The sequence below is a fragment of the Manis javanica genome, chromosome 2 (genome assembly GCF_040802235.1).
Source record: "Manis javanica isolate MJ-LG chromosome 2, MJ_LKY, whole genome shotgun sequence".
Taxonomy (NCBI): domain Eukaryota; kingdom Metazoa; phylum Chordata; class Mammalia; order Pholidota; family Manidae; genus Manis; species Manis javanica.
The window spans coordinates 42,345,112-42,359,033 of record NC_133157.1 but is presented as its reverse complement, the minus strand read 5'-3'; the positions used below and the strand labels follow the sequence as shown (position 1 = coordinate 42,359,033).

General features: G+C 40.8%; 1 protein-coding gene across 4 annotated transcripts in view; it reads left to right on the top strand.

The window, feature by feature from the left end:
* Positions 1-13,922, top strand: part of TEK (TEK receptor tyrosine kinase) — a 99,947-nt gene that overhangs the window by 41,305 nt on the left and 44,720 nt on the right. For 3 of the 4 annotated variants that reach the window (XM_073228411.1, XM_073228412.1, XM_073228410.1), the window contains 3 exons: positions 3,875-4,186; positions 12,302-12,412; positions 13,270-13,422. In XM_073228411.1, the coding sequence (XP_073084512.1) occupies positions 3,875-4,186; positions 12,302-12,412; positions 13,270-13,422 (576 nt within the window). The remainder of the gene's footprint in view (positions 1-3,874; positions 4,187-12,301; positions 12,413-13,269; positions 13,423-13,922) is intronic. The other variant, XM_073228413.1, reaches the window with a different exon arrangement.

The following is a 13,922-nucleotide window of genomic DNA, read 5'->3' as shown; positions in this document are numbered from 1 at the left end:
TTGGCAAGGCTGCGGAGAAAGGGGAACCCTCCTACACTGCTGGTGGGAATGTAAATTAGCTCACCCATTGTGGAAAGCAGTATGGAGGTACATCAAAATGCTCAAAACAGACTTACCATTTGACCCAGGAATTGCACTCCTAGGAATTTACCCTAAGAATGCAGCAATCAAGTTTGAGAAATACAGATGCACCCCTATGTTTATCGCAGCACTATTTACAATAGCCAAGAAGTGGAAGCAACCTAAATGTCCATCGATAGATGAATGGATAAAGAAGATGTGGTACATATACAGAATGGAATAACTCAGCCATAAGAAAAGGGAAAATCCTACCATTTTCAGTAACATGGATGGAGCTAGAGGGTATAATGCTCAGTGAAATAAGCCAAGCGGAGAAAGAGAAATACCAAATGATTTCACTCATCTGTGGAGTATAAGAACAAAGAAAAAACTGAAGGAACAAAACAGCAGCAGAATCACAGAACTCAAGAATGGACTAACAGGTACCAAAGGGAAAGGGACTGGGGAGGATGGGTGGGTAGGGAGGGGTAAGTGGGCGGGAATAAGAAGGCGGGTGTTAAGATTAGCAAGCATGGGGGTGGGGGAGAAAAGGGAGGGCTGTACAACACAGAGAAGACAAGTAGTGATTCTACAACATATTGCTCTGCTGATGGACAGTGACTGTAAAGGGGTTTATAGGGGGGACCTGGTATAGGGGAGAGCCTAGTAAACATAATATTCATCATGTTAGTGTAGATTAATGATAACAAAAAAAAAAAGCAGTTCCTGTGTGGTGACCTCCAATGAGTTCTACACAATGGTATAAAGGGCATATAAAAGTGTAGGCAAAGGGTCTGTTTGTGTTTATACAGAGGATCAAAGCCTAATTTGGCTACCCCGAAAATGAACTAAGATACGATATGAAAAAGAACTTCCAACATCAGCACTGTCTGGAAGACTCATACCAGAAGATGATCATCAAAAAACCCCAACAAGGATCCACATGCTGCTACAGCTGTAGGTGGACTCATCCCACCGTTTCCTGGACTTGCCATGGGAAGGAAGAAGGAGATATCTAAGCTGGCCTGTGCATACAGTAAAACAACAAATTTGACTGGATCTATACTGTTGGAACTCAACCAAGAATTAGGAGAAGTGAAAATTGTAGCACTCCAAAATCTTACAACTACAGACTATCTACTGTTAAAACATATGGGATGTGAACAGTCCCCAGGAATGGGTTGTTTTAATTTGTCTGATTTCTCTCAGACTGTTCAAATTCAGTTGGACAATATCCACCATATCATAGATAAGTTTTCACAAATGCCTAAGGTGCCTAACTGGTTTTCTTGGTTTCACTGGAGATGGCTGGTAATTATAGATCTGTTTTGGTTATGTAACTGTACTCCTATTATGTTAATGTGTGTGCACAATTTAATTAGTAGTTTAAAACCTATACATGCTGAAGTTACTCTACAAGAAGATATGTCAAAGAAATAATCAATCTTCCCATGTTTTCTTCAGCCTGCTACTTCTATAGCTTTTCGTCTTCCTTCCTAATTACAACCCTTAAGTGGAATTCGTGCCTCATATCGAATTTACCGAGTATCATAATTCTTCCAAGTCGTAAAGATACCTTAAGACAAATGCTGGGCATAGAAGCCACAGGGCATAAATCTGCAAAGAAGTAAAAAGCTAACCTTTTCAAACAATAAGGCTTCTCTCTCACTTACCAACTGAACATTTCCCTGTATGGCCCCGGAAGATGACTGGTTAGCCAGAGACGGGTAAGATTCCTCAAGAGAGGAACAACCTAAGACAGGCACAGTCGCAGGGGTGCCATCAGGTGAGAAATTGGGCATCAACAGAGGTGAGGCTTAGAATCTCACCCCCCTGTTCTGAGAGAAATCTTCTGCATCTGTGGATGTTTTATTGCCCTTGTCTAGCTTGGATTATCACATAGTCTACAGGCACACACCTGATCATCTACATTTGCTCTCTTACAACACTAAACTATGTTTTCTACCTTTATCTTGTATCTACCTACCACTTCAGCATTTTATTAAAAAAAATAATAATAAAGAGAGAAATGTGGTATCCACATATAAATCAAGTATAAAAATCAAATGAATATTCATATTTGAACTGATTGTTTATAGTTCATAATGCATGATCAAAACTGAAAGTTTCTGTGATGACTGCCTTTGTACTGTTCACCATGTAACTTATTCACTATGTAAGAATTTGGTCTCCATGTAAGAATTTGTTATGCTTCAGAAGATTGGAGACTGACAAAAATTAGGCTTGGGGTGGATTAATGATTGTGCATTGAGCATTGACTCCCCTATACAGAATTTTATTGTTGTTAACAACCATTTGATCAATAAATATGAGAGATGCCCTCAAAAAAAAAAAAACAGTACACACTTCCAATTGTAAAAGAAATAAGTAACTGGGATGTAATGTATAGCATAAGGAATATAGTCAAAATATTGTAACAACTTTGTATGGTGATAGCTGGTAGCTAGAATTATCATGTATATAAATGTTAAATCACTGTGTTGTACACCTGAAACTAATGTAATACTGTGTGTCAACTACCCTTCATAAAAAATAATTATCTACAAAAAAAAAAAACGACCAGTGAGAATTTTAATTCCACCTCTGACTTCAGTAGCTGTGGAAGACAGAATAAGCTATCCCATCTTTTGAGCCTTCATTTCTTTATATTTAAATATAAGATGATGGTACACACCTCACAGGGTTGTTGGGAGAAGTCAACCAGTACTCAGTGAAAGAAACTGAAGCCTCCTTGAATCACTTTACACCAAGGTCTTTGAGACTCCAGTTGGTCCTCATCACCCAATGTACTTGACCTGTCTAGTCTCCTGACCATTTTATGGAGACTTGGAAGTCAGCCATTACTGGAGCCACAGACCATTATCCATCCCTGATATTTCCACATCCAAAAAGAAGAGAAAATACACACAGATTCCATTTGTTCATCTGAAAAACTTTGGAAATCAAAAGAGAAGAGAGTGAGACAGAGGGACAGACAGAAAGTAAAAGGATTTTGTTTTTCAAAATGCACTTCATCATTTTGGAATACATTTTAAAGGTCAGGTAGGACTTTACTCAATGGAGAGCATTGAGGTTTAGGTGTAAGTGTTCAGGAAACAGAATAAAGAGAACTGAAATTTTGGTCACTGTATACCCCACAATATAGTGGTCACAGTGCTTGGCAAGTCATGTACTTTAAATCATTTAATCTCACAAGAATCCTGCAAGATAGGCTTTATTAGCCTTGTTTTAAAGGTGAGGCAAATGAAGCTTGGAGAGCAATATGGACTTCATTCAATCTCTTATCTTGTGGAATTGAATATAGAATTGGACAATTCTTTGATAGTGAGACTCTATAAAGTTAGTAAACAGTGCATATAGTTGATATATTTCTTTAGAATACTTAATTGTGGCTGTACCACATTATTATTAATTGATTAATAATTAAAAGATATAATAATGACAATAATGCCATTATCATGAATTTAACTCACTAAGCATTTACTGCATATCTAATGTCTCAGGCACTACAGTGGGAAGAGATATATAGCGCATGACTTGTTTAGGGGATGAAGAATAACTGATAGCCCATTGACGCTAAGGTGTGTTTTGGGGCAGGAGTGGTTAGTAGGGTCTGGGTTATGCCATGGTAGAGTTTTGGATCTTGTCCTGTGGAAGATAGGCACATGGTCAAAGTAGCATTTTAGAAAGTCTGCTCACACAGCTATTTTTAGATAAGGCTTTGTAAGCACCTGTTTATGCTGTGGGGCCACGCTAATAACCTTCCTCACACATGCTCCCATTTTCCTTCTAGGAACCGTGGATGGTGCCATGGACCTAATCTTGATCAATTCCCTACCTCTTGTGTCTGACGCCGAAACGTCTCTCACCTGCATTGCTCCTGGGTGGCGCCCCCATGAGCCAGTCATCATAGGAAGGGACTTCGAAGCCTTAATGAACCAGCACCAGGATCCACTGGAAGTCACTCAAGATGTGACCAGAGAATGGGCTAAAAAAGTTGTTTGGAAGAGAGAAAAGGCTAGTAAGATCAATGGTGCCTATTTTTGTGAGGGTCGGGTCCGAGGAGAGGCCATCAGGATACGGACCATGAAGATGCGTCAACAAGGTAATGTGCCCCTTGGCTGAGGGCAGGGAGGCCCTGGGGATGCCCCGAGGTTGGGCGTGGCGGTCAGAGGGAGGAGCCCCAAGGCCCTGTCTGCCTCTGTGCAGGCACTGCTGTCTCTAGTCCACAGAGCGTTGGAGATACAAGAGACCACCCACTCCAACCGTCTCACATTCACCCTTCACTAGACATTGTGGTTAGTTCATGAGATGAAATCAAATATTCTTCTACAAGGGCTCCCTTGGCCCTTATGGAGATAATGGAGATATGAACATGTTACATGTATGTAATAAGAAAATCACAACATGAAGACTACTGTCCTAACTGTTGGTTTTTTTGGACTTTCTTATTGATTTTCATTTGATTCTTTGTTTTGTTTGTCCCTGGGTATTCTTAACAGAAATTAATGCTTCAGGGGGAGAAAATGGTAGAAATAAAAAATTAAAAAGGGAAACATCTATTAATAACTTAATCGGTTACTTGGTGTATCACTTATCTATCGCCACAGTAATGCTGTGTGACACATGACCACAAACCACAATGGCATAAAATAAGCATTTATAGCTTGTGAGTCCAAGTCAGCTGGGTTGATTAGTTGGCCCTGCTACTCTGACTGGGCTCTCTCATAAATGGATGTTGACTGGCTGTAGGCTAATTAGACTGGCCTTGGCTAGGCCAGTTGGTTCTGTTCCATGCCCTGTTATCCTTCAGCAGGCTAACTTGGAATGTTCTTACTGAGATGGTAGAGGTTCTGGAGAACAAGTGGAAACACAGGCTTCCTGACAACTAGTTTCAGTATTGTATACTCTCACTTCTGCCTCGTTTTATTGCTCAAAGCAAGTAAAATAGCCGAGCCTCAAGTCAGAATGGCTGGGCATACACAATGAAATGGCAAAGAGCATGGATACAGGGAAGGATAAAGAATTTGGACCCTATTCTCAGGCAACCATTCTTGGAAAGAGACCATGGTTTCATTTTAGCAGTTGAGCACCCAGCTCCTGTTCACAGAGCACCAGAAATTTGAAGGAGGATGCTGAGAGCCCTGCAAGGGAGGAGGGGTGCTCCCTGCTACTGCCTCACAAGGCAGGGATGGGAGGGAGGATCTCTTCCAAAGTAGAAGGGATCCTAAGCTAAAACTTTTGGCCAGCCCACCAAACTAATGGCAGTTGGAGGAGATGGCACTATAAACATTATTTTAGGATTCCATTCTGCCCCAAAACTACCAGGCCTGGATGGGCAGGTAGAGCTACGGTGCTCTTGATGTTGCCTGCTCAGAGTTCCAGCAGAGACGACCTCTCCTTGTTCTGACTGGACTCATCTGACCTCTCACCCATCAGCCCCTTTATCTGTGCTGGCCCAACCTAAAATGATCATTTCCAAATGATCATTATAACTACAAGGAGCTATGGAATGAGAATGTGTCATTTCATGAGATAATGACATGGTGCTCTTTAGGGTTTGATTTTTAATATAAAACTGATCCAGCTAAATTATGCACTTCAGTACATTTCCCTGATGGCAATTTCTTATATAAGAATATTCAGTTTTTTAGATCAGTGCTTCTCAAAGTTCAAAGTGCTTATAAATCACCTATGGGACTTGTTGAAGTGCAGACTCTGATTCAGTATGTCCTTGCGGAGAGTCTGTGGAGATTCTCCATTTCTAACAAGGTCCCATGTGATAAAATGCCTCGGCCTGGGACCACACTTTGAGTGGCAAGTGTTTAGAGTCATCCCCTAGCTGGGGTCCGTCTCAAGACATTTCTTAGAATTTGCTAATGATGGTAATTAAAAGATATGAACACAGTAAACTCATTTTAGGGTCAAAAATGATAAAATCACTTTTCATTACAAATAAAGAAAAAGTTTTCTTAGCAAAACTGTAATGCTCACCTTTAAATGACACCAGAGTGAATGGGAAAAGTGCACAGCAGACATTCCCAGGAATGTAGCCCTCCGGTGAGGGAAGAGAGTTTGAACAAAGGGATGTGAGGTGTGCCAAAGCTATCACGACTGAAAAGTCAGCTCTATTATTTTTTGCATGTGTCATTTGAGATTTGACTTGTAAGAGTTATTTATGTTCTCCGGCTGATATTTCCACATTCTGAATGAAGGTGATCTGAGATTTGTGCCCCAGTGGTTTCTCAGGAATGAAATGTGTGGAGTGCCACCATGCCCTTCCTGGACTGTCCTGGAATTGTCCTTGGCAATGTATAAATAATAACTTTTATATTAAAACAGAGTGTTGGAAGTGAAAAACCGACTGTTATGATCCCTCTAAGCTAACAGTGCAGGTCAGCACAGATAAAGGATAGCTTAAATTCAGTTAATGAGGTAAAGGCAGGAGTGGATAATGAGAAACAGTGAGAGAAGATGGCTTTTAGACTCATACTCACCTGAATTTTAATTCTTTCTCTACCACTTACCAGCTGTGTGGCCTTAGGCAAGTTATTTAACTTCTATTGATCTAATTTTTCATCATCTGTGAAATGGGCATAATGTACCTTCAAATTGTCTTAAGTTTTAAATACCATGGTATATGCAATAATCCAGTTCCCATGAGTGCATTTAAAATAAGATTTGATTTTGCACAATGGTGTGTTCCTAAAAGCTTGTGTACGGTGAGATACTGCAGAATAAGTTACATAATAATAACAATAGCAGTTTGTAAATAGTGGGAAAGGGATTTGATGCCAAGTGATCTGACTTTAGAGCCTGTATTTAAATGCCCACTGCACTACCCTGTGTACATTGCTCTCACTTAATGTTAACTACCCTTCCCATTCTGAGCATTTGTTTTATGAAGTACAACTCCAGCTGAAACTTTGATAAGCAACCCAGGGCATAGAGCAGAGGTATGGGAGTGAAATTCAGCCAGACTTGGATTTGAGCCTAGCTCTGCAATTGAATGCAATTGACATAGTTACTGAGTTTATACAAAATAAAAAAATAAGTGGTACTTTCTCTCATGTGTTTTAATAATAAGAACACCCAAGCTGTTGAACTGATTCTGTTTCTTTTGGTGACCATCCAGTGGTTGAAATATGATGTGAGGAAAATGGTATCTTTATAATGAATCAAGAAAACCTCCAAAATGATGTCTTCATGATACTGTTAATTCCCTGGTAAAACATGATGGGAACTCAGAAGTGTCTGCCCAGGGACACAGTGGGATAGAATAAACATCAGCATATTCCAGCTTGCTGCTGACTTGTGCATCTGGGGAGGAAGTGGAAAATCCATTTGAGATGTGCCAAAACATGGCTTAAATTGGCTCACATACTCCAAATAGCCAAACTGTTTTTATCAATGACATCATCCAAAAAAGTCAAAGACAGTTTGTTCAAACCTCATTGGTGATTTCATTTAGAAGGGAGGGAAGTATAAATGAAGTTTGAAACTTTCACATCCATAGATCTGTTTCAGAGTGTTTCATCAGAGGACACACAGGTGACTTTTTTTCCTACTTTCATTTAAGAAATAACAACAAAGCAAAACTGAAGGAACAAAATAGCAGCAGACTCACAGCCTCCAAGGAGGGACTAAAAATTACCAAAGGGAAGGGATGGGGGAGGTCAGGTGGGGAGGGAGGGAGAATGGAACTGTGAGGCATCATAATTAGTGCACATGGTGTTCGTGGGGTCACGGGGAAGACATTGTAGCTCAGAAAAGACATGCAGGGATTCTGTGGCATATTACTACACTGATGGACAGTGACTACAATGGGGTATGGGGGGACTTGATAGTAAGGGTGAATGTAGTAACCACATTGTTTTTGTTGTGAAACCTTCATAAAAGTGTATACCAATGATACCTTAATTATAAAAAAAAAAGAGAAAGAAATAGCTTTACTTTAAGAATATCAAATTTCCCAAACATGGTTTGAATACATTTCCTGGATACTTTTATGTGCCTGACATTCCCCTGGCAACCTTATATACATTACTATTTAATTTAGTCTTTACCAAATTCGTGTCTAGTGAGGACTATTATGACCCCATAGTAATAGATGAAGCTTTTACAGCTATTGTAACTTAGGTGCATTCACACATAAGGTGTTCCCAACGTTGGACCTGGGAAGCTTGATCAGCAGGCCTGAGCCCAGAGGCCAGGTCCTAATGACCACCATGCTGTCTTTCAAAACAGGGGAGAGCCTGCCCTCCTGGACTGCTCAGTCTAGCAGGGGACTGTGCCCTGCCTGGAGCTGGGATGGGGAAGTGCAGGGTATTTGGAGAGCAGCTCTGAGGGCACTTAGCCTAGATCCCAGAGGTTGATAAGACCCCTGGACATCTAGAGGGAGACTGATGAATCAGTAGAAGATAGGGAGACAACAGGGAAAAAAAGGAGCAGAAGGAAAGGAGGGTGTTCACAACTCGGACATGAGTGATCATGTGGTCTGTTTGAGGACTTGAATATAGCCCAGAGTAGCTAGAATTGAGACTTAAGGGAGTGGGTCCGGAGTGGGATGCACCTGAAGAGCTGGTATTTCAGAACAGTTGTGGAGTTAGTAAGTTTGTCTCAACTTGTACACTTACTCCCTGTTGGGAGGCCTTGGGTAAGGAACTTAGTCACCCTTAACTTCATCTCCCAAGTGGTAGACTGTGGATGTACTTTCTCCAAAGCACAGTTGTGAAATTATACCAAAAAATAGTGGACATAAACCTACATTATTAGCTTTAGTCTTTATCACTACATTAAAGGAGACAACTGAAATTTAACTCAATTTTCATCCATCTTTTATTTATAACTTTTACTACCATCTATTCTCTTCTCCAGCCCTTAAGGAATAGTGAACTGTGTTCTTAAGTTCTGTCAATTAATTAGCCCATCTGAATGGTAGTGAGCAAGTCATGTTCTAACTTAGGCCTCTAGAATCTCATTTATAAATGAGATGGTAGGACTTTCAAGTGCTAACGTTATAAAACCTACAAAAGACTTCCATAGCCAAGTTACCTTGTTCAAACCCTGACTCTCCCAGGAATTTGCTGTATCACACAGCAAGTTTGACAAATTACTGAACCTCTCTGTACCTTAATTCCTCGTTTGTAAGATTAGGATACATGTACATATCTCATAGAGATACAATGAAAATTAAATGTGCTCAAAGTACCTGGTATAATATATTATAAATAATGAATGGCCCATAGTAGGCACTTTTAAAAGGTGTTTATTGTTGTCATGTTCCAGTTGAGTCACGTGAAATCAATCTATGTGTATTGTGTACAAGCCAGGCTCCTTTACCATCAAAAAGCCCGAAGCACCACATGGAGATCATGGACCCTTCATCAGTAGTCAGCAGAGAACAATCCCAGGAACACTAATGAAAGAGGTGGCAGGCTGGACAGCAGTGCAACTCTGGGGTGACTGTGCTCCTAAACTAAGAGAGCGTAAAAGGCACAGAGTCTGAAATAATAACAGATAACAAACAACAGAGTGGAGAAAAAGAAAAGTCACATTGGAGTTGAGCTTAGTGGGGAATCTTGGTTCCTTTTCAGAACACAATTCTGAGTAGGTCCCACCATCAGCTAAACAATTTTCACACAAAGGGGCAGAAAATATAAACAAGCCACATAGAAAAGAACAACAGTATGAATTGGTCAGGAAAAGTTCTCTCAGGAACTCAGAATCATGCCCCAGAGAGCAAGAGGTGCACAGGTTAGGATGCCGAAGGAAGTGCCCTGTCGTAGTGAGAGGGGCCCCATAAAGTGCCCTCGCCCGTCCTCTGCCTGCCCTCCCTGCACAGTTGATCCATTTTAGTCCTGTTGAGAAAGCTGCCGCACATGTCCGTATTACAAATGTCAGCACAGTGGTGTTGCCATTTATCTGGGAAGACTCCCGGCCTGAGCACCCAGGGGCTTGACCTGTCATTTAATATCCCTAACAACCTGTTAAGGTAAATTCTTTTACTTTCAAATTACAGATGAGGACGCTGAGATGTTCAGCAGGAAGTAGCTTGCTCAAAGAGGTCCAGTAAGTGGCAGAGGGTGGCTTCAAAGCTGGGGCTGACTTATTCCAGTGTTCACAGTACCCTTCGATCCACACACACCATTGTCCCTCCAGGTTTGCCCTATGTTATCATCTGTACTAAATTAGGCATTTATATGGGAGTCCTGGCAGGGCACCATGCCTCAGTCAGCAGGCACAGCCAAACCGGCAGCCGAACAGAAAGCCCAGGTCCTTCTGCTCATGGTTCAGAGACATGTTCTGCCCTCAGAGGGAAGCTCTCTAGTTCAGTGGTGCTCACGGCCCACGGGTGACTCTTTAAGGCCATGCGTCTGAAAGTCGCAGGTGAGATGAGAACAAAGGCTGACTCACCTCATGGTCCTCAGCAGGAGCCCCTCTGGTCCTCGTGGCTTTTGCTCCCAGGCTAAACATGGGAATTCAGACTTCACACCATTGGCTTCTAGGTTAGGTGCACTGTGTCCAGAGAATTTGTTCTACAGGATATTGATTCTTTGCTATTCATAGAGCTGTGCTTTGAGGCTTACTAAGGAAGGCAATATATTTGAAAATAACATGTATTCAGATAGCTGGGCCCCGGGGTCCATGACTACCCAACAGATTTTTAATTGTGTTATTCAGAATTTCCATTTGTCTTTAGTAATTTTCAGTCTGTTTGATTAATCAGTTTCTGAACATTTCCACTCTGCTTGTAGATTTCTCAGTTTCTTTATTTCTATCAGCTTTTGTTTCATGGGGTTTGAACCTCTGTCCTTAGGTGCATATCAGGATTACGGTATCTTCCTGGTAGATGGCTTCTTTTCACCACAATGTAAAGACCATCTTTATACCTAAAACTTTGTCTTGACTTTAGAATAAATTTTTTCCTGGTAGAAATATTGCAGTATCAGCTTCTTTTAGTTATTATGCGTCCAGTATATATGTTTCTATCCCCTTAATCTTATGTGTCATTATGTCTAATGTGTAGCTCATGAAAAAGCACATAGTTACATATTTTTAAAAATTCATTCTGAGGTTCTCTGACTTCAATATATATTTGCCTATTTGCCATAATACTCCCTGTATGCTGGGGTTTTTCTTCGGGCTTTTTTCTCTTCTTTTATGTCTTCTGTTTACTTCCATTCTCTCCTGCCCCCAGTGTTTAGGAAAGTTACGTATTCTGTTTCTCCTTTTTCAGCAGTGGCTCTTACATTTTAAAAATTGGCTTAACTTGTATATCAGTTGTATCTCAATAAGCTGAAAATTTTTAAAAATTGGCTAAACTTAATAAAGACCAAAGTCAATCCCCCCTTATTCTTATAGTTGTAGCTCTCTGAGGATTATAGTATAAGTTAAAGGAATTCAGAAACTCTTGTGGCTGGGAGAATGTTAGAAGATTTTATTCACACATCTTGTGCAATAAGCTAGGAGACTCAGGCAATGTGGTATTCCAACCCCAGACAAGGACAGAAGTTTCCAAAATGATTTTGTAAGTCAAATATACAGTAACTTTCCCAGTGTCCTCCTACTATCCCATCCCATAACTGTCACTTCATATCTAATGTATAGTTAGTTAATAATTAATTAATTAGAAGGTAAGATATTGGGTCCCATATTACATTATTCTTCAATATTTCTATGTTTACACCATTAGGAATAAGTCCAGCATTGTGCTGATTCCATCTGTGGAATGTTCAGGGACATTCCAAGCAATTAGAATTATTTTGAGCAGCAACAACTAAAAGGACCCAAGAGAAGAGGCACTTGGCAAATGTCTGGCCATTCATTTTCTTTACTACTTTGAGAAAATTTGGTAGGGATTGTACAAGGATGGCTGAGTTATAGTTAATATCAGGTATTAGCTTGAGAATAGGTATTAATCAACATGAAGTCCTCACCTCCCCAGCTAGTTGCATGGAAAAAATGTGTATATGTATATTGTGTGTACCTATTTACATGTTTACAGAGGAAATGACTATTCCTTTCATCAGGTTCTTCAAAAGGTGTAGGACTTTAAAAGGCTAAAACCCATTAGCTACCACTGTTTTTCATAGTGTAAAAATCAGCCAATTCCTGGCAAGTGCCAGCCTTCATCTTCTGAAGGTCAAGGTCAAAGTTCAGTTTCTCCTAGAGAAAATGGGACCTCATTTTCTCTTTTTTTTTTTCTCTCTTTTGAAAGCTTCCTTCCTACCAGCTACTTTAACTATGACTGTGGACAGGGGAGATAATGTGAACATATCTTTCAAAAAGGTGTTGATTAAAGAAGAAGATGCAGTGATTTACAAAAATGGTGAGTGTGTGTTTTGTTTCCTTCCAGCTCTGTGGTGTGAGATACTGGAGAGCACAAAACCTGTTGGGTCATTGTCCCATTATAGTCATGGGGGCAGATGTTGAAAATAGAGCTATTATGATACAAACTAATCAAATTCTATGATAGCAGTTGTCTTAGGCAATGTGTCTGATTATTTAATCAAGTAAATTAAAGTGGAGATTCATATACATACATGAATGTACATACATTATATGAATTATCAATGCACAATGAAACCTCATCGTGATGGGATAAATGGGGTCCGAAATTCAGCCATGTAAAATGTGAGGTTGATTACAAGGTTAAGGAAATGACCAGAGTAGGCCTGGGAAGCCAGCTGAAAGTTCTGGGGGGTCCAACTGTGTGATATACATCTCTTTAGGTCTCTGGTTTAGCACCACCTGGTGGCAGTTGCCTGACCCGGCTGAAATACTGATGGAGACTTCTGAGTTCTATGAATGGATAGGACTTACTAGATTGGAGTAATGTGATTCTAGGTATCTCCTGGTTAACTGATTAGTTGGCAGGGCTACTTGACATTTCCCACCCAGCTTTGCCTGTTCACCTCTCCCTGCAGAATAAGAACTCTTGGCAACCCCATCTCCATTGTTTGGTGGTAGATCCCACAGAAGAACTTCTCCGCTCTGTGACCATGACTTTCTTGACTGTTGGGAGAGCACTGAACAGCTCAGCCTTTTCATTCTTCTCCCACATCCAATATGCTAGAGCACATTTTCTTTATCAGGCCAGGTAAAGCTGATTAAAAAGTAGGGTCAGACAAGGAAATACGATTGTTTGAAAGTGACCCATTTTTCTCCACTCTCCTTCCTTACCAGGTTCCTTCATCCACTCGGTGCCCCGGCACGAAGTACCTGATATTTTAGAAGTGCATCTGCCTCATGCTCAACCCCAGGATGCTGGGGTGTACTCGGCCAGGTACATAGGAGGAAACCTCTTCACCTCTGCCTTCACCAGGCTGATAGTCCGGAGTAAGTGACTGAGAAGCCACCACCTGTGATGCTGTGGTTGTTAGGATTTTTACTTGTGAGTCACAGAAACCGACTCTGGATCCTCTATCAAAAACCAGGGATTGGTTGGAAGTACACTTATACTTCCATGTAAGGCATCTAGAAAATTGATGGAAAAGCTGACAAGTTTCCAGAAAAGATAGGCTCCAAGGGAATGTCTGAGGCTCGGCACTGTGGAGGGGAGGTTGGGCTTTCTAGGCTGCTACTATTACTCTAACACAGCTTCAACAGTGTTTCTGTTATGTCCAAATTTTGAATTCCCAGGATAAAGAATTAGACTGACCTAACATATGCTAGGTGTCTGTTTGTCTAGATCAATGAGCTATAGACAAGGGTGGAGCCACATGCTACCTTGCAGGCATGAAGATCTCACACTTGAATAGCAACAGCATCAGTCCCATAAAAAGGGGGAGTCACAGGGAGGTGGGCAGTCTCCCTGAAAAGTGTCTGCCACCGGGCAA